Here is a 21864-nt window from a genome sequence, read left to right as displayed (position 1 = left end):
CGAAGTAAAATAAATTTGAATAGAAATACTGTACTTCATGATGCACCGAGGGGTGAAAGGGCAAAGGTTATGAGGTTTATGGCGCCGATCTTTCTTTTATTTTCAGGGCTGACCGTGCTGTGGTCACTGCGGTGGTTTTTTAAATTGGGAATAATTTTAATAAGGTGATTTTATTCAGCCTCCGGCTGTATTTTGGCGGGCGGTTTATCAGGCGGGGTCAGGGGTCGGAGTGCGGCCTCGGGCTCGCTGGACTCAGGCGGCGGCGGAGGAGCGGAGGATGCACAGCCTGGCGGCGGGCGCGGTGAGTGGCGTCCCGGGTCCCGTCCAACGGGGAACGGGGAGGGCTGGCAGGACCGGCACCCTGGGGACGGCTCGGGTTTGGGGCAGGGGAGAGGCTGGAGCTGCCTGCTGACCCACTGCACCGCGGATACGAGCTCCTTTCCTGCATCTCCCAATCATCTCCTCCTGATCCTCCGTTCACCCCTTTCCCTATCCACACCCTGCCCTCCCCTCTCCCCCAGAAGGCAAACAATAAGATGCAGGGCCATAACAAGCCAGATTGTGAGGTCAAGAGCCCATTTTATTCTGCTAGTAAGCCATGCAATAGTCTTGCAACAGCAGGATAGAAACTCTTCTAAGCCTGATGGTACGTGCTCTCTCAGCCTTTTGTATATTCTGCCCTGGGGAGGAGAGAGAATGTTTAGGGCAGGGCTTTAATTATGTTGGCTGTTTTAGTGGGGCAGGAGAAGTACAGAGACTACGTAACGGAGCACGTTTGACGGGCGTACTGAATTTCTTTAGCCTCCTGAGAACATGGAGGTGCTTGTGAACTTTCTCGACCGGGACATATAAGTGGATGGACGAAGATAGGCTATTGGAAATGTTCAACCCCCTCGATCTCCTGATATAAACAGAAGTTTGTGAACTGTGTTGCTTACATTGGGTGGAAAGGTCATGACACCATGTCACTAAGCACCCTGTCTCCTTCCTATACGACAACTCATCGTTATTTGAGATGCAGCCCACTGCAGTTGTATCATCTGCAACCTTAGAGATGGAATCAGAGCAGAATCTGGCCTTGCAGTTATGAGTGTGAAATGCATAGCCACTTCCTGCACTGTCTCTCTGTCAGTCATAATTAATGGCCAGCTCATCCATTTATAGATACTGCTGGAGATTTGTTCAAAGGATTCAAGATAGATGCATGATTTAGGGACAGGGATGAGGGGAGTGAGAGGTCAGGGGGCAGTAAATGAGTTGGGAGCAAATACCGGAGGTTAGAATTTAGGACGGAGGCTAGCAATCCCCAAAGGTCAAAAGAATGAGGGACACTGATTCCCGAGGTCAGTAAATGCTGGGATTCAGTGCCAGAGGTTGGTGGGTAGGTCGCTTGGGTCAAAGCCTCAAGGTCTGGAGGTCGGAGGCCCAGACAAGTCAAGTCAAGTCAACGTCATTTCAACTGCAGTGGGCTGCATCTCAAATAACGATGAGTTGTCGTATAGGAAGGAGACACGGTGCTTAGTGACATGGTGTCATGACCTTTCCACCCAATGTAAGCAACACAGTTCACAAACTTCTGTTTATATCAGGAGATCGAGGGGGTTGAACATTTCCAATAGCCTATCTTCGTCCATCCACTTAATGAGACAACGTTTTTCAGGACCATGGTTTACATGACACAGTACAAAAACTAGACTGAACTACGTAATAAAAAAAAAACACAGAGAAAGCTATACTAGACTACAGACCTACACTGGACTGCATAAAGTGCACAAAATCAGTACCGGCATTACAATAAATAATAAACAGGACAGTAGGGCAAGGTGTCAGTCCAGGCTTCAGGTATTGAGGAGTCTGATAGCTTGAGGGAAGAAACTGTTATATAGTCTGGTCGTAAGAGCCCGAATGCTTCGGAGCCTTTTCCCAGACGGCAGGAGGGAGAAGAGATTGTATGAGGGGTGCATGGGGTCCTTCATAATGCTGTTTCCTTTGCGGATGCAGCGTGTAGTGTAAACGTCTGTGATGGCGGGAAGAGAGACCCCGATGATCTTCTCAGCTGACCTCACTACCTGCTGCAGGGTCTTGCGATCCGAAATTGTACAATTTCCGAACCAGGCAGTGATGCAGTTGCTCAGGACGCTCTCAATACAACAAGGGAGAATGTGATGAGGATGGGGGGTGGGAGATGGACTTTCCTCAGCCTTCGCAGAAAGTAGAGACGCTGCTGGGCTTTCTTGGCTATGGAGCTGGTGTTGAGGGACCAGGTGAGATTCTCTGTCAGGTGAACACCAAGAAATTTGGTGCTCTTTATGATCTCTACCGAGGAGCTGTCGATGTTCAGCGGGGAGTGGTCGCTCCGTACCCTCCTGAAGTCAACAACCATCTCTTTTGTTTTGTTCACATTAAGAGACAGGTTGTTGGCTCTGCACCAGTCCATTAGCTGCTGCACCTCCTCTCTGTAAGCTGACTCATTGTTCTTGCTGATGAGACCCACCATGGTCTTGTCATTGGCAAACTTGATGATGTGGTTCGAGCTGTGTGTTGCAGCACAGTCGTGGGTCAGCAGAGTGAACAGCAGTGGACTGAGCACGCAACTCTGGGGAGCCCCCGCGCTCAGTGTGATGGTGTTGGAGATGCTGCTCCCGATCCGGACTGACTGAGGTCTCCCAGTCAGGAAGTCTAGGATCCAGTTGCAGAGGGAGGTGTCCAGGCCCAGTAGGCTCAGCTTTCCAATCAGTTTCTGAGGGATGATTGTGTTGAATGCTGAACTAAAGTCTATGAACAGCATCCAAACGTATGTGTCTTTTTTGTCCAGGTGGGTTAGGGCCAGGTGGAGGGTGGTGGCAATGGCGTCATCTGTTGAGCGGTTGGGACACAGCCTGTCCTGGGGTTGGAGGCCTGTGTTTGTGTATGTGAGTGAAAGGGGGTTGTTTTATTGTTGTTTTCTGTATGTTGTTCTGCCGAGCAGTGTGGGTATGCTGTGTTGGCACTGCAGTGTGTGGTGACGTTGGGTTGTGTTGGTTGGTAATACACTATATGTTTCAGCAGCACATACAAAGTGCCAGAGAAACTCAACAAGTCAAACAGCATCTGTGGAGAGAAATAAGCAGTCAACGGTCTCAGCCTGTCATGTTTATCTCTCCATGACATACGGATGGCCATATGACATATGGAGTTCCTCCAGCATTTTGTGTGTGTGATTCTGATTCTGCAAGTTCCAGCTATAAGTTGGTAAATGTTCCATTATTTTTTCTTCTTTTGGACCTGCTCACAGCCAGTTACTGCACTGGCCCAGGTGGATCGAGAGAAGATTTATCAGTGGATCAACGAGCTGTCGAGCCCCGAGACCCGTGAGAATGCCCTGTTGGAACTCAGCAAAAAGCGAGAGTCAGTTCCCGACCTGGCACCCATGCTCTGGCACTCATTTGGAACCATTGCAGCCCTACTACAGGTAAGGATGTGTGTCAGAAGATGGTGTGAGATATGTGGCAGTCCAGTAGAAGCTGTACCCTTGCATTTCATCTCTGTTAGACTCTTAAGACCATAAGATTTCGGAGCACATTTGACCAATCAAGTCTGATCCCGCCATTATCATGGCTGATTTATTATAATACCTTTTTAACCTCATGCTCCTGCCTTCTCCCTGTAACCTTTAGCATCCCTTACTAATCAAGAACCTAGCAACTTTCCAATAACTTGGCCTCCACAGCCCTCAGGTTACAGACTTCCCCCACTGTTAGAGTTATCCTGTCCTGTCCTATCTCTGCCAAGTCACCTCTCATCCTCCTTCACTCCAAAAAGAAAAGCTGTCACTTGCTAATGAGGCGACCAGAACCGAACACAGCTCTTAAACTCGATCCTCCAACTAATGAAGCCCAACACGCTATACACCTTCTTAAGAACTTTATCACCTTCCACAGCAACTTTGAGGGATCTATGGATGTGAACCTTAAGATTCTTCTGTTCTTCCACACTACTATTAACCCTGTATTCTGCCTTCAAGTCTGACCTTCCAAGGTGAATCACTTCACATTTTTCCAAGTTGAACTCCATCTGCCATTTCTCAGCCCAGCTCGGCATCCTGTCAATATCCTGTTGTAACCTATGACAACCTTCTTTCTACACTATCCATAACTCCACCAACATTCTGCAAACTTATTAACCCCACTGCCACTTCCTCATCCAATTCATTTATAAAAGTCACAAAGAGCAAAAGTCCCAGAACAGTTCGCTACAGAACACTGCTGGTCATTTGATAGAGCAATATGGAGAGATCCTGTAATGGAGCTGAAGATATTTTTAAGGGCTGGTGTATGCCGTTTATTGGCAGAAGCTTGCGACATGGATTAGTGATTTCTGGCTAGTTGCCAGAATGCCTACTGATCTCATCCTTCACTAAAATGGATTTTGAACATTATCCAAAGGATACATTTTAAAAGAATCAAATGCTTTTAGAATGTAGCAGGAATTAAAGGCAAAGGGTTATGGCTGAGGAGAGGTGCAGTGCAGTATTGACTGGTCCATAATGGCGGGGAAGAGGGTTCTTCAGTCAGCGTCCATGGCAGTGGTGCAGAGGGGGTTAGGGAAGGGAATTTTTGGGAATTGTGTATTTAATATTTCGGTAATATTTGAGTGATCTTGTGTAGATATTGGTTGATTAAGCATTCTTGCTTGCTTAAATAATTTGTTACAGTTATATGTATAATATGTGAATTGCATACATCGTCACACTACCATGTGAAGTGAGGTATTTTTAAAACGAACTTGAGATGGCTATCGACCTGTTGAAGCGCAGCGAGGTATTCAATCTAAAAAAAAATGCAGTGAAGAACGGCAAGTTTAAAAAAAACGCAGCCCAACACATGCAGAGACTGTCAAATTAAAAAAAAAGGCAGAGAACAACAGAATTCAGGGTTCATTAACAGTGAGCACCTGGTGATAATAATCATAAATTAAAAAGGAGCAGAAATGACTGGCTACATCGGAAAGATAGACTCATTTCATTACACTACAGATAAGTGGATTATATACTGAGCAAATTGAACAGTATTTTGAAGTATATGAAATAAAAAAAATGAGAAACAAGCACCAATTTTGCCGAGTGCATTTGGTTTAAAGGCATACAGTTTGCTTCAAAGTTTAGGTGCTCCAACCAAACCAGCAGAAATGTGCTTTGCTGATATTTTCAAAATAATGAAGGATCATTTAGAACCAAAGCCTTTGTTGATTACAGAATGCTTTATGTTTCATAAGCAAAATCAAAAAGAAGAGTGCATTTCAGCTTATGTGGAAGAACTTGTCTGAGTGTAGACAGTTCAGTGATGGTCTTAATGATGCACTGGGAGATCATTTAGTTTGTAGAATCTTACAAGAAAGCATTCCGAAATGGTGCCTAACTGAAACACAACTTGCATTTAAAAGAGCAGTTGAAATCACTGTATCAATGGAAACAGCAGCCAGAGACACAACTGAGTTGCAGTCAGGAATGAAAATGAGCATGAGCAAAATTGCAATGTCCAAGCAGAAGCATGCCTGGCTGAACAAATTGTGTTACCGTTGTGGCAGGGGCTTGCATACACCAGTCTATAATTCATGTTTAAAGGCAAAACTTGCAGAAAATGCAACTAAGTAGGACACACACATGAAGCATTCCAAGCAGACAAAAATAAATGAACTGCACAGGGAAAAGAAAAAGATCAAAAGTGAAGTTGCACTTTCAGAAAAAGCACCAGTCTGCATGCTGTTGATTATGATCAGAGTGACATAGGGCTGAGTAGCCTTGAGATTTTCAATAGACAAGCAATATGGCTTGCACCAGAAGTGAATGGCAAATTAATTAAAATATAATTGGACACTGGCTTAGCTGTTTCAGTCATTCCACAAAATGAGTTTGAACAGCATTTCAAAGATACTGAACGGAAGCCTGCAGATATCCAACTAAGAATCTATACTGGAGAAAAGATGGCTCTTCTGGGAATGACATTTGTAACAGTGAAATACAACAACCAACAATCTACAACACACACAAAATGCTGGTGGAACACAGCAGGCCAGGCAGCATCGATAGGGAGAAGCGCTGTTGACGTTTCAGGCCGAGACCCTTCGTCAGGACTAACCGAAAGGAAAGATAGTAAGAGATTTGAAAGTAGTGGGGGGAGGGGGAAATGCGAAATGATAAGAGAAGACCGGAGGGGGTGGGATGAAGCTAAGAGCTGGAAAGGTGATTGGCGAAAGTGATACAGTGGCCACATATTTTAATTCCACGTCCCATTCCCATTCTGATATGTCTATCCATGGCCTCCTGTATTGTCAAAATGAATCCAAACTCAGGTTGGAGGAACAACACCTTATATACCGGCTGGGTAGCCTCCAACCTGATGGCATGAACATTGGCTTCTCTAACTTCTGTTAATGCCCCTCCTCCCCTTCTTACCCCATCCCTGACATATTTAGTTGTTTGCCTGTTCTCCATCTCCCTCAGGTGCTCCCCCCCCCCTTTTTTTCTCCTGAGGCCTCCCGTCCCATGATCCTTTCCCTTCTCCAGCTCTGTATCACTTTCGCCAATCACCTTTCCAGCTCTTAGCTTCATCCCACACCCTCCGGTCTCCTATCATGTCGCATTTCCCCCTCCCCCCACTATCTTTCCTTTCGGTTAGTCCTGACGAAGGGTCTCGGCCCGAAACGTCGACAGTGCTTCTCCCTATCGATGCTGCCTGGCCTGCTGTGTTCCACCAGCATTTTGTGTGTGTTGTTGTTTGAATTTCCAGCATCTGCAGATTTCCTCGTGTTTACTAACCAACAATCTACATTGGGTGATTACAAAAACAGGAAGACCAGCATTGTGGGGACGTGAGTGACTTGAGACAACTACAACTTGGAGATGGATGGAGATCCATCGACCATTTACATGCCACATCCCTGAAATAGAGCTAACTGAAAACAAATTAAGAAAGGTACTGGATGACGCCACAACTGTCCCCATGCTGTACACCGTGAACTGTTGCCAAACAGGGCAAACAGGTAGCAGTGCTGACCTCTGTGCCTCTGGAAGGCATATTGGACCAATGAAGGACCGTGCTACTCGGAAATCATGAAAGTGACAAAAGCAGTGGTCCGACTACAACAATATTTTTTGCAGCGACATATCTGAGAAGACTTCTGATATGTTAATCAAACAGTTACTTGTGAACTGTGGCTTGGTTTTAAGCTGCAAAAGAGTTCCAGGAGCTTTAGGAGAGTTGCAAGTATTTGGCTTTTGTGAGTATAAAGAACCAGAATCTATGCTGAAGTTTATTGCATGAACTTCAAATGGGAGTCATAAAGCTGCTTGTAAAAGTAGAGCAACACATCAAAATACTGGAGAAGTTCCTCCAGCATTTTGTGTGTGTTGCTCAGATTTCCAGCATCTGCAGATTTTCTCTTGTTTGTAGAAGTAGCTGCATAGACCGAAGCCCAGCTGGATGAATGAAAGGCCAAAAGGGAAGGAGTCAATGGAGATTCATATGAAAGTAGGGCACTTGTCAAATGATGTTGTGGATGAGGAAACCAAAGGGGAGAAATCAGATCATAAAGAGAGCAATGGAAGGATTAATAAGAGAATGCTCCAGTGAGCTAAATCGTCTTCCCAAAATCAAGATGCATAAACTAGAAGAGAAGAGAGGAAGAAGAATGGTGGCGACTGCTGTCAGAACCACTTCCTGCAGTCTGAGTCAACTCCTACAATCGCCATGGACGACGCCCCGGAGCCTGAGATTGTTTTCACAGCCACAAGTGTCATCTGCCAAGCGGAGAGAGACCTCTCTTGTCGGGAAAGACATTATCTCGCAAGAGTAAGAAATCCTCCACAGCAATTAAACCTTTAGGCCTGAATGGGACAAATTAAAATTTACTATGCTGTTGTGTCTATAGTAGTTGTATTTTAGATTGTGTATATAGTTGAGATGCATTCTATATTGAGTTGGAGTTTATAGCTGAGCAGTAGTCATCGTCTGAACCCTTAGTGCCTAGGTGGCACATGGGGCCTCCACAAGGGTCTTCCATTTCTGCCGGTCTTTCACTCTGCTGCTCGCCGTTACCCAGTTCATGCCGACTTCTTTCAGTTCTGCTTCCACAGATCTTTGCCATGTCATTTTGGGCCTGCCCCTACTTCGCTTTCCTTGTGGGGTCTACCTTAGTGCTACTTTTGATAGTTGATCATTTGGCATTCTCATTACATGGCCCTGTTAACCTGCTCAGTTGAGGAAAAAACACCAGAGACACGAATTAACCTCTGAGGTTTTTATTCAGCGGAGAGTTTGCAACCACAGGCACTCTGGGCGTACGGTAGCCAACTCCGAATCTGTCGGTTTACAGAGGTCATACTTATACCCAAAAGCGGGGCAGTACATTTACAAATATGGTTACCGATTCAAATTCATCAATTGATTGGCTATTGCATAGCTAAGCACACGAAATACTGGGAATAAGTATAGACACAAGCGAAATACTTGGAATAGGTACAGACGCAAACAAAACACTCAAAATAGGTATTTAGCTCAGATATTTCGCCAGATGCATTGTCTTGCGGTAAGCAAGGTTCCCTTTCTTTGTGGTTGCCATATCCATCTATTTTAGTTACTTGTTCCCTGTCCTCCTACACTTCCCTAATCATATACTCTGTCCCCAGTCCTGTACACATACTTTGCTACACTTACCCCTGTCCCCCCCCCTACACGTACCCCTCACCCTCTCCACATTCTCAGCCCAGCCATCTCCATCGTCTTCTTTTCACACAAACTGAGATTGATTCCATATTGCAAGATGTAAACAAGTCTTGGTTTCTGATTTTCTCAAGCCAGAAGATTGTCTTGATACGTCGTAAACATTTTGTCTGAAACGTGTCAAGTTTCTTGCAGATGTCTTTCATCATCTTCCAACATTCACTTCCATAAAGTAGCATGCTTAGGACGTTGCTTTTAAAAATTCTGATTTTGGTGTTAAGTTTAAGTTGTGTGGATTTCCAAACTGCATTGAGGCTGCCAAAAGCTTGATTTGCTTTAGGTAATCATGCTAATATGGCCTTACCAATGTCTCCATCACTGCTGACTTTACTCCCAAGGTACATGAACTCATCTACCTCTTCCACTTACTGATTATTGATGATTACTGGTTGGAGGTTGGAAGCTTTCATCTTCATGATCTTTGTTTTTCTCACTTGAATGTTCATCCCAAGTTGTGATGCATATGATCTGATTTCTCCTGAATGTCACAATGACAACTTGCAAACTGATATCGTCAGCAAAAACTAGGTCTTCAAGTGTTGAGGTAAGTGTCTAGTGAATATCCCGTTTCTTTTCTGTGATTGTTTCCCTCATAAGCCAATCCATTGCTAAAATGAAGAGCAAAGGTGATAGGATACTTCCCTGTTTAACTCCTGTGCATACCCTGAAGCTTTGTCAGTTGCTTTCCACAAATCACTTTGCACTGAAAGTCGCTGTACATCATTTGGATAATGTTTACAATTTTTGGGGGAAATCCATATCTTCTTGAAATTTTCCAGAGTGTTTCCTGGTGGATACTGTCAAATGCTTTTTCGAAGTCCACAAATAGTGCATAAAGATTGCTGTTCCACTCTGCAGATTGTTCGAGAATTTGTCTTAGTACGAATATATGGTCTATGCAAGATCCACCTTTTCTAAAGCCAGCTTCTTCTTTCTGAATGATATCTTCCACAACTTCTGAGATCCAATTTAACAGGATGTGACTGAAAACTTTGCTTGTAATTGAGAGGAGTGTACACCTCTCCAGTTGTCACATATACTTAAATCTCCTTTCTTTGGCAGTTTTACAATAAGTCCAGTTTTCCACTCCTCAGGTATTTCTGCACTTTTCCAGATGGTGTTAAAAATTTGACACAGCACACGGCACATTTCTCTACCACCTCCCTTAAGCATTTCTGCACTTGTCTCATCTTCTCTGGGTGCCTTTCCTGATTTCATTTTCTTAATGGCTTGCTGGACTTCTTCAGCTGTGGGTGGTTCTGTGGAGATAGCAAGGTCTTCATTACTCTCACAAATCTCAGGGGTTTCTCGAGGTGTTGGTCTATTCAAAACTGCTTCAAAATGTTCTTTCCATCTGGTTGTTATTCCTTTCTCATTTTTGATAATATTGCCATCCTTTGCTTTTATAGCGATATGCTTGTTTCCATAGTTCCCCTTCATGCACTTGATTATTTTGTATAATGTTCTCATAACCATATTTTTTGCAGCTTTTTCTGCTTTTGAGGCAAGTGTCTCAAAATTGTCCTTTCTGCAGCTTCGTTGAACATCCTTGTCATTCTCGGCATATTCAGCAGCAAGTCTCTCCTTCAGGCGACGGGAAGTTGTACTCAGCATTCTTTTCTTGGTTTCTTTCCAGGTTGTCTCACTAATCCATTCTTCTTTCTGTTTCTTCTGGTATCCCAGAATCTCTTTACTAATCTCCTTCATCACATTATTAAAGTCATGGATTGTCATGTCAGTATCTTTGCCAAGTATGCTAAATCTGTTTGTAAGTTTGAGTGTAAATTTTCTCTGTATCTCAATGTTTTGAAGTTTGCTGGAATCAAAGTATCGGCCTCTGCCTAAGCCCATTCTCGCTTTCCTCAATTTTAGTTTCACTTTTGCTACAAGAAGATGGTGATCGCTGCCAACATCTGCTAGCCTTTTTACCCGAACATCGTTGAGTGATCTCTTCCATTGGTTGTTGATAATGATATGGTTAATCTGGCTTTCTGTTTTCCCATCTGGGGATTTCCACATGAGTTTATGGATATCTCTATGCTGGAAAATGGTGCTTCCTACTGTAAGATGGTTCATTTCACAAAAGTCACGAAGTCTTTAACCATTGTCATTCATGACTCTCAACACCATGCCTTCCAACAGTACTTTTGTGATTACTGTTTTCACTTCCAACGCTTGCATTAACGTCCCCCATTATAATGAGCACATCGTGTTTCGGGATCTTTTCCACGGCAGCTTGAAGGCTGTTATAAAACTCATCTTCAGTTTCTTCTTCCGCATCCTCAATAGGTGCATGTGCCACAATTATAGACAGTTTAGCGAACTTAGAGTTTAAACGAACATACAGGAGTCTTTCATAGATGGGGTTCCATTCTAATAAGGCCCTCGAGGCATCCTTGTCCATGATGAGTGCCACACCTTGTAAATGGTGGTCGTCCGTGCAGCCTGACCATAGGATTTTATCGCCAGATGCTAGGGGTTGCTTTCCAGAATCTGTCCAATGTGTTTCTTGTATTCCAAGCAGCTGCGGACAGTAGTTATGGAGCTCTTTGATAGTCTGTGCAGGCTTTCAAGTTTGCTATAAAGTTTGAACATTCCAGCATCCAATATGGATAGTTTCTTTGGGTGAAAGAAGATTAGCTCTCAGTCCAGAGATGTCCTGGTGGCTTTGATCTCCATCCATCATAATTTCTGTTCCCAGTTCCTGCATCACTCTTCTCACCGGTATCAATAAATTTTTTTGTTTCGGTTTCTGTAGCGATAAAGATTTTACAGGGTAGGGTTGCTGGCCCTACGCCCAACCCCCAACCTGGAGGACCAGGTGCTGTATTCATCTGGTCCTTCACCTGGAACCTGCCCAGCAAGGTTGAACCTACCAGGGACTGAAGTCCCAGCTGGTATAACTCCCAGGATCATTAAGGCACACAAACCTCCCCACCACGATAAGGAGCAGCACATGGGGAAGAAGCAGGTAGTAGTGATGTATATTTAATACATCAAGCAGGTAGTAGTGATGTATAATACTTAATACTTCGGAAATATTTGAGTAATCTTGTGTATAGGTTGATGAAGAATTCATTATGAGTTGTATGTATAAATGTGTGAATTTTGTATGTCATCACTCAACCACATGATACATGCGCACCTCGTTTAAAGTAAACACGAAGTTAGACTCACATTTCGGACTCTCGTGTCCACCTTTAAAATAGCTTATTGTTTTGAAGTTACAAAACTTAGCAGTCAGTTTCCCCAGCAAGTTGAAGTTTTGGTCAGTTGTCCATGGCGGGGTAAATTTTGGTCAGTTTTTCACAATTTTTTTTGAAATTTTCACCTCTTTTGTTTTTCTGCTTCTTGCTGTTTCTTTTTCTATTTTGTGTTTTTTCTCTTTCAGTTTTCTGTTTTTTTGATTCTTGGTTTTTCATCTTGTTTTTTTTTCGATTTTCTTTTCTTTTTTTTCCCTTTTTTTGTCCTTTTTAACCTTTTTTCTGGTTTTCTTTTCCTGTTTTCCATGCTCTACAGTTCCATGCTTTTTGCTCTTTCCTCAGCCTATCACCCACAGCTTGGGAAAACTGGTGTTGTTGGTGGGCAGCTGCTGTGTAGGTCTGTGGTCTGCAAACTTGCTTCAGTGTAACCTTGCTGAAGCTATCCTGCTTCTGACAGATGGGATTCAGTGCGCTTCTGTATTCCTCCCCACTCCGTTTGCCCTCCTGGTTAACATTTTATTCTTTTTGTTTTTCCCTAGGAGATTGTAAATATTTACCCTTCTATCAACCCTCCAACTCTGACAGCTCATCAGTCTAACCGCGTGTGTAACGCACTAGCATTATTACAATGTGTTGCTTCACATCCAGAAACCAGGTAATTCCCCATTTCCTTTCTCCTCTCTGTGTTCAAGTTAAAGTTTATTGTCATCTGACTGTGTGTACATATATACAACCAAATAAAACAATGTTCCTCTGGACCATGGTGCACCCACAAAACATGTCACACACAGCACATAAAACAATATTATCACAGTAAGTTAAAAATATAATTCAAATGGCCTGTGCTGGCCTTCAGTGGACCAAACTATCCCTCTCGGACAGTGCAGAAGCGTGAATCTTAAGGGTCATTAAGAAGGCATATGGTGTGTTAACCTTCATTATTCAGGGAATAGAGTTTGAGAGCCATGAGGTAATGTTGCAGCTCTGTAAAACCCTGGTTGTAACACACTTGGAGTATTGTGTTCAGTTCTGGTCGCTTCACTATAGGAAGGATGTAGAAGCTTTAGAGAAGGTGCAGAGAAAACGTACTAGGATGATGCATGAGTTAGAGGGCATGTTTTTTTAAGGACTTGTTCAGCGAGCTCGGACTTTTCTCTTTAGAATCAAGAAGGATGAGTGGTGACTTGATAGAAATGTACTAGATAAGAGACATAGATAATGGACAGCCAGAGACTTTTTCCCAAGGCAGAAATGGCTAATACATGGGAGCATAACTTTGACGTGATTGGAGGAAAGTGTGACAACATGTGGATGTTAACACAAATGATTCTCATTTCATAACGAAGGGTCTCGGCCTGAAACGTTGACAGTGCTTCTCCTTATAGATGCTGCATGGCCTGCTGTGTTCCACCAGCATTTTGTGTGTGATGATTCTCATTTCATTGTATGTTTGGATGGACATGTGGTAAGTTAAAGGATCTGAGTCGCAGTCTGGAGGGTACCAGTACAGTTGTCAGATTACTTGCCTTGCTAGTCTCAGAACTTAGGAAGAGAGTAGGTGACCCCAAACTTAGGAAGAGAGTAGGTGACCATTCACTTGAATCTGTTCAAATTGCTAGTTTTTCTTGTTTGGACTTGCAAGGCTAGTCTGTATAAAGAGCAAAATACTGTAGATGATGGAAATCTGAAATAATACAGAAATTGGTTGAAATTCTCGGCAGGCTAGGCGGCACTGTGGAAAAGGCTGTGTGTCGTCGACCTGCAATGTTGACTCTGTATTGTTCTGTGGCTGCTATCTCAATGTTAATATGAGGGGGCATAATTTTAAGGTGTTTGGAGGAAAGTGTAGGGGGATAAATTCTTTACACAGTGGTGGGTGCATTAGGCAGCATGGTAGTTAGCTTTACAGCACGAGCTATAAAATCAGATTCCCGCCACTGTCTGTAAGGAATTTGTATGTGACCTCGTGGGTTCTGTCTTGGTGCTCCAGTTTCCTCCCACGATTCAAAGATGAATGGGTTGGGTTTAGTGAGTTGTGGGCATACTATGTTGCGCTGAATGTGTGGCAACACTTGTGGGTTGCCCCCAGCACATCCTCACTGATCTGATTTGACATAAATTACACATTTCAATTTGTTTCAATATCCATGTGACAAATAAAGCTAATCTTTAACTTTTATATTTAGACACATTGGGGACATTTAAGAGACTCTTAGATAGGCATATGGGTGATTTGAAAAATGGAGGGCTATGTGGGAGGGAGGCATTAGATCGATCTTGGAGTACATTATAAGGTCGTTGCACCATAGTGGGCGGAAGGCCCTGTACTGTGCTGTTCTGTGTTCAACGTTGCGTTTATTTTACATGTATGCACTAGTAGTTAGCACATGGCTTTTACAGCTAGGGGTGCCAGAATTCAGAGTTCAGTTCCGACGTCCTCTGGAATCAAGTTTATATGTTTCTTCTCGTGTTTCCTCTGGATGCTCCAGTTTCCTCCCAGTCTAATGACATACTGGTTAGTAGGTTAATTGGTCATTGTAAAATTTAGCTTGTGATTAGGTTAGGGTTAAGTAGGTGAGTTGCTGGGCAGTGTGGCTCATGGGGATGGAAGGGCCTGTTCTGCACTGTTTCTCGAAATAAATCAATTAATTAATAAACTGCAATAAAAATCTTTCTTACAGCAGCATCGCAGGCACATAGCATCAGATAAGCACCGTTCACGATAAAATCTTAAACATGTTATAAAATGTTTTCAAGAAGGAATTTATTTATGTATTCAATGCAATATTTATGTGTTTCATTGAACTGCTGCTGCTAAGTTAACACATTCTATGACATATGCCTGTGGTAATAAACCTGATTCTGATTTGAACAAAAACAAGTCCATCCTATTGCAAAATGGTCATAGTGTTGCTAAACTGTGCTCTAACTCCTTAAGCATACCTACAATTTTCTGTTTGTATACCAAGTCCATAGAATCTTATAATTAATTAGTTATATCTTGATACCTTCTGGGTAAATTTATTGATTTATTTTCAGTCCACAATCCGGACCTGTCTGGTGATGAATGGTGTTTTCCCTGTCTTTCAGGTCAGCATTCCTTGCAGCTCACATCCCCCTCTTCCTCTATCCATTCTTGCACACCGTAAGCAAAACAAGACCCTTCGAGTATCTGCGACTCACCAGCCTCGGTGTCATAGGTGAGCATGTTCACTTTCCTCTCTGTGGCGGGTGTCTTGTCTGTATGTTTTTAAACAAGTCCTTTCAACCCAGCTTGGCCATCCTGACTGTTTAACCTAATGAGCTTATCCCATCTACTTTTGTTTGGCCATATCCCTCTAAACCTCTCCTATCTATGTTCTTACCTAGATGGTTTTTAAATTTTTGTTATTGTGCCCAGCTCTACCACTACTTCTGGCAGCTCATTCCAAATCCATACTCTTCTTTTGCACAAAGAAGTTGTCCCTGATGTCACTTTTAATTTCTTTATCCAGAGGGTAGGGAATTTATGGAATTCATTGACACAGATGGTTGTACACAAGTGATTGTGTATATTTAAAGCGGTGGTTAATATGTTCTTAATTGGTAAGGGTGTGGAAGTTTACGAGAAGGAGGCAGGGGAATGGGGTTGAGAGGAATAATAAATCAGTCATGATTGAATAGTTGAGCAGACTCGATGGGATGAATGGCCTAATTCTGTTTCTATGACTTGTCAGCTAAGTTTCCTCCAATCCCCACCTGTTATCAGCATTCCTGTTTGTTCCATTATCTCTCATGCTGACTCCGTACCTGTCTTCTGACCACTGTCTTCCAAATTTGTGGTTTCTAACATGAATCAGTGTAAACCCTTTTTCAGGTGACTTCACCACACACTGGGCAATGGGTTTACAGAGGGGATGGTGTTTGATTTTATGTCCTGTCAACACAGATCCAACCCCCAAGTGATCATCTTTGACTCTGGATATGCTTGTTTATGGATATGGATATGGATATGGATTGTTTAAAACCTTTCCTTTATGCAGGAGCCTTGGTAAAAACAGATGAACAGGAAGTCATCAACTTTCTTTTGACAACTGAAATTATTCCTCTCTGTCTTCGTATCATGGAGTCAGGAAGTGAATTGTCGAAAACGGTAAGAACTGGAGGGAAACATTACAGCATGTTCCCCGTCAAGCCAGTGCTAGCTCTCTACAACAGCAATTCATATTCCCCGCTCCTTTTTTTTTTACTCTTTTTTTTGTGCTTTGTTCTCGAATGTCCAGTCCATTTTGAAGGAATGATGCTGGGAATTGAAGGATTAATTTATGAGGAGAATTTGACAGCTCTGGGTCTGTGCTCGCGGGAGCTTAGAGGAATGAGGGGGATCTCTTTGAAACCTATCAAATATTGAAATGCCTAGGTAGAGTGATGAGGAGAGGATATTTCCTATATTGGGAGAGTCTAGGACAAGAGGGCACAGCCTCAGAATAGAGGGATGTCCCTTCAGAACAGAGATGAGAAGGAACTTCTTTAGCTAGAGGGTGATGATTGTGGAATTCATTGCCACAGATGGCTGTGCAGGCCAAATAATTGAATATATTTAAAGCGGAGGTTGAGAAGTTCTTGATTAGAAAGGGTATTAGAGGTTACCCGGAGAAGACAGGAGAATGGGGATGAGAGGTATAATAAATCAGCCATTTATTGAACGGCCAAATTCTGCTCCTATGTCTTGTGGTCTGGGTTAGGAGGAGTTGATGGGTTCAAGGAGGACTGAATTTGCTGATGGGTTGAATGCTCTGTGTAACCTCCCTATTTCTGGACCTTAGGTTGCAACTTTCATTCTACAGAAGATTCTCTTGGACGACACAGGACTGGCTTATATCTGTCAAACCTATGAGCGATTCTCACACGTGGCCATGATCCTGGTGAGCTGAGGGAACGACTGTGGCCTGTCTCCACCCAGGGTTGGGAATGCACTATTCACCTTTTCTCATGTTACAAGATTAGCTTTGGTGGTCTTATGTACATTGAAACGTCCAGCAAAATGCAGTGTTTGCATCATTTACCAGCACAGTTTGACGATTGTGCTCAGCAGCTCCATGCTTCTGGCCATGCCAACTTAGCATGCCATCAACTAACTGACCCTAACCCTTACATCTTTGAAATGTGGAAGGAAACCATAGCACCTGGAAGAAACCCACACAGTCATGCGGAGAATGTACAAACTCCTTTCAGCAGTGTGAATTGACCTAGTCATTGGCACTATAAAGTGTAATGCTAGCCACTAAACCACCATCTGCCGAATCACTGCCCCCGCACTCAGTCTTTCTATAGCTCTCCATTGCCTCCTTGTGTTCTCTTCAAAACTTGCTTCTATCTTTGCATCATTATCAAGTTTTAACAACCATGCTTTAATTCGTTTATTAAAAACTAAAAACTAGAGGCTACAATAAGAGAGGAAAGATTTAGAACATAGAACAGTACAGCATAGTATAGGCTGTACTGCCCATGGTGTTGTGCCAACCCTTTAACCTACTCCAATATCAATCTAACCCTTCCTTCCCACATTACTCTCTAATTTTCTGTTCTCCATGTGCCTATCTAAGAGTCTCTTTAAAGTTCCTAATACATCTGCCTTTACCTCCACCCTTTTTATATCAAAATAAACTTTGCTCACAATTAAAATTTATTTACAAGAATAAACTGCAACACCTTTAATTCTTACATTCATAGTCAATAGGTTACGTAGTGTTCAACTATGTTCCTTAAAATCAATAGGGCTGTTGCCAGTCATGGTCCCCTGGGGTGGTACACTATTATAATCGGCAATGTGTTCTATGCACTTACCAGTCTTATTAGAAAATCCTCTCTGAGATACACCACCTTCCATACTTCCAATCACCTTAAATTTTTCCCTCTCATATTAGCCATTTTAACCCTGTTGAACCCTGGCTTTCCACTCTACTTATGCCCCTTATTTTGTACACGTCTGACAAGACACCACTTATCCTCCTGTGAAAGAGACTTAATTTCTTCACTGCCAGAGGAAGTGGTCGAGGTGGGTACAATTGCAACATTTAAGACACGTTTGGATAATTACATGGAGGGGAAGGACTTGGGAGGTTAAAGGCCGAAGAAGGGCGACCGGAACTAGAGTATACTGTGACCACATGGGTTGAAGGGCTTGTTTTGTGCTCTGTTACTCTCACTCAATGAAAAGTTGAGGCTCAAATGCTGATCCTGACAGCACGTAACTCGTTACATCGTGCTAATGAGAGAAAGGTCCATTTATGTTACTGTCTGCTTCTTGTCCACCCGTCAGTCTTCTGTCCACATCATCTACACCGTGGCATTTATTTTTCACAATAACCTCTAATGCAATGGCTCATCAAATGTCTTCTGAATCTGGGTGTAGTACATTCACCAGTTCCCTTTTATTCACTCCCACATTGCTGCAAATAATTCCAAAAAACTTGCACTAACACAGTCTTCTTGTACACAGGGTAAGATGGTGCTGCAGTTGTCCAAAGAGCCTTCGGCCAGGTTGTTGAAACATGTTGTCCGATGCTACCTCCGTCTCTCTGACAACCCACGGTGAGTCAAGAGTTAGCAGAGTTATGGGGGTGGGGGGGATACTTCTTATAAGAAGGATGTCGAGGCTTTGGAGAGGGTGCAGAAGAGGTTCACTAGGATGCCTAGATTAGAGAGTATGAACTATTTAAGAGATTGAGCAAACTTAAATTGTGCTCTTGCTGCGTTAGAGGCTGAGGGGGTGATCTGATAAGAGGTGTCTTAACCTTATGAGAGACATAGCTAGAGTAGAGAGAATCTTTTTCCCAGGGAAGAAATGGCAAACACCAGAGGACATGGTTTTCAGGTTAGAGGGGGACATTTAAAAGTGGTTAAGGTTTTTTAGCATAGAGAGTGGAAAATGTTGCTGGAATAGGATACCAGGGGAAGTAGTGGAACAGCCAGTTTTTGTAGTTTGAGGCTTTTAGACAGTTACCTGAATATGAAGGGAATAGAGAATATGTACCCTATTATAGAATGTAGAACAGTACAGCACGTTATAGGCCTTTTTGGTCCATCATGATGTGCCGAACTTTTCATCTACTCGTAAGATCAATCTAACCCTTCTCTCCCACATAACCCTCCATTTTTCTTATCATCTGTTTGCCTGTTTCCTTAATGTCCTTTAAGATAAAATGTCCTTTACCACAACCCTGGTGGGGCATACCATATGCTGTGTTTATATTTAAAAAAATTTACCTTTGACATTTCCTTCCCCACCCCCCCATGATATTTTCCTCTAATCACCTTAAAGTTATGCCTCTTTGGATTAGCAATTTTGCCCTGGGAAAAATGTCTGACTGTCCACTTTATCTATGCTTCCTATCATCTTGTACACTTCTATTAAGTCACCTTTATAGAGTAACTAATGACATCCCATATTCCTCCGGTGATTGAAAAATATGGCCTTAAAGTTATTACAAGAGGAGGAGATTTAGTATAAACTGGCATTAAGTTTGTGGGCTGAGCATGTACTGTTGTGTGCCGGCCACTTGTTCTGAGGTGCTTCAATGTGTCTTGTTTGGGTTTGCTAGGGCAAGGGAGGCACTGCGACAGTGCCTGCCCGACCAGTTGAAGGACACCACCTTTGCCCAGGTGCTGAAGGATGACACCACCACGAAACGCTGGCTGGCCCAACTGGTGAAGAACCTCCAGGAGGGGCAGGTCACTGATCCTCGGGGAATCCCGTTGCCTCCTCAGTGACCTCCCACGTGCCCCAGTTCGTCTGGCTGGAACATCTCGTCGCTACCATGGTGGTAAGGGGTGGGACAGCGTTACATCTGTGCGCCTGCCTCTGTCTCCGAGATGTTTGCGAGGAGGATTGTAGCAGATCGGGAGCCCCCATCTCTGTTGCCCTCTCAACTGATGGGTGACACAGCACTGCAAGGAAGCTGGCTAAGCGGTCACACGGAGAAGAATGCTGGGTTATTCGTGGGCGTGCTTCATGTGGGAAGCCAGACTGAGATTCACCAAGGATAGCTGAACAGTGTGCTTTATTTCCTCTTCTCATGTCTCTTGTGGGATACTTTATTTTTGGTGTGCCACATTACTGTAGCAGTTATTGTGACACTATTATAGCTCGGGACATCGGAGTTCAATTCCAGCATCCTCTAGCAAGTTTGTACGTTCCTTCCTATGTGCGCATGGATTTCCTCTGGGTGCTCCAGATTCCTCTCACAGTTCAAAGATGTACCGGTTAGTAGGTTAATTGGTCATTTTAATTGTCCTGTGATTAGGCTGGGGTTAAATAGGTGGGTTGCTGGGTGGTGCAGCTTGGTGGGCCAGAACGGCCTTTACCACACTGTATTCCCAAATAAAAAAGGTAAATTTTGGTCCACCTTCTAGAATGTAGCTATCCCTTTCCCGTGAGTTGATCCATGGACAACTCATCTGGAGTGCGAGGAATTCTGGTGCCAGATCAGTTTTTGATCTTTCTACCTTTGCACATCCAGTGGCAAGCTTTGTATGTCTCCCATTTGCTCCCTTTCTCGGATGCTTTCAGTTGTGCCTGGCTCCACTGTGTTGGAAGGGGGAGTAACTTGGGCGCAAATGAACACAAAAGTCATTGGTTCCATCACCTCCAAACTTGATGCTCTTTTCCCCATCTATTTTTCTGTTCTACCTCTCTCCTCCCTCTCAACATCCTGCTGTCCAGCCCCAGACATCCTTCAGTTAATCAGCCTATCCTATCCTTTGTCCAAAGTTCTTCATTTGCACAGCTTTGCCACTGGTGACCTGTTCCTCCACCTCCTGGTGTCTTGCAGACCTTCAAAAGGCGTCTTTGTGTGTGAACTTTAGTCAGATAAGCTTCCGGTAGGAGTCATTGTGGAGGCGTACAGTTGGAAGTGAAATCCTGTATGGAAGTAAGGGTGGAAAATGTGGCAGGTTGTCCTAGCATTTTATTATCATTGCCCTCAGTTTGTCTCAGGGCAGATTGGAGATTCGAGGGAACCTGTTGTCCTGCTCTGGCTGCTTGTATTCTAGCCCAGGACCAGGCTCAAACAGCCCGTGCAGCCATTACCCATTACTTGCAGGGCTGCAAGCACTCTGGTATCTGTGCCCACCCAGGCACACCATTCTGCCTTAACACACCCAATCCTGTATTCCACTAGAATCTGGGCCCCTGGCAACTGTGCCTCCCCAGGCCCACCATTCTGCCTTTTTTCCACTGAAATCTGGGCCCCCAGCAGCTGTGCCTATCAGGCACGTCATTTTTCTTTAACGCACTATAGCCTGTTTTGTACCAGACTCCAGGTCACCAGCAGCTGTACCCACCTAGCCACATCATTCTGCTTACACACCCCAGTCTGTTTTCCACCAGGCTTGGGCTCCCGAGGTTCTGTAATACCGCTAAGACAGTTGGCTGTTTTCACCTCCTAGTATCCCAGTGAGTGGCATGAGGATGGTGATTGTAAGATAAGTCTGTTCCATGATTTGCTGGGACATTCCAATCTGAAATTAATAAATATTTTTTAAAATATGGTGTGTACATGCTTATCTGTTCAGGCACGATGATAAATTGAGATGCTAGGGCCATAATGCTACCTGGTTAGCTCTACATTCCTCTACACTTCACCTGATCAGATAAACTATGGTCTAAACACCAAGGTGCCATGGCCAAGAAACCTCATCAACATCTCGACTTCCTCAGAAGGTTAGGGAAATTTGGCACATTACTATTGACTTACCAATTTTTATTGATGTACATCTTATTTGGATGCATTAAGGCTTGGTTTGTGTACTGCTCCGTCTGCCATTGTAGACATTGCTCAGTACGTTATGGAGACCAACCTCTCAACCTTGGACTCTTGTCTAAACTTACTGTTGCAGCAAAGCAGCCAGTGTACAAATCA

The 21864-nt window shown here is 43.5% G+C and overlaps 1 protein-coding gene across 2 annotated transcripts; it reads left to right on the top strand.

Moving 5' to 3' along the window:
* The first annotated feature begins 64 nt into the window (after window positions 1–64).
* cnot9 (CCR4-NOT transcription complex subunit 9) lies at window positions 65–21491 on the top strand. Of its 2 annotated transcripts, none has more exons than XM_073046266.1 (8): window positions 65–301; window positions 3275–3451; window positions 12502–12617; window positions 15053–15162; window positions 15985–16094; window positions 16768–16866; window positions 18444–18535; window positions 19546–21491. In XM_073046266.1, exons 1-8 carry the CDS (start codon window positions 278–280, stop codon window positions 19712–19714), a joined length of 897 nt encoding a protein of 298 aa, XP_072902367.1. In that variant the 5' UTR covers window positions 65–277; the 3' UTR covers window positions 19715–21491. The 2 variants fall into 2 exon arrangements, with proteins under 2 accessions (XP_072902367.1, XP_072902368.1); XM_073046267.1 differs by lacking the exon at window positions 65–301 and adding an exon at window positions 517–646.
* Window positions 21492–21864: the final 373 nt, after the last annotated feature.

This window comes from Hemitrygon akajei, chromosome 5 (genome assembly GCF_048418815.1).
Source record: "Hemitrygon akajei chromosome 5, sHemAka1.3, whole genome shotgun sequence".
NCBI classification, from domain to species: domain Eukaryota; kingdom Metazoa; phylum Chordata; class Chondrichthyes; order Myliobatiformes; family Dasyatidae; genus Hemitrygon; species Hemitrygon akajei.
This window is presented reverse-complemented; position numbering and strand designations above follow the sequence as displayed.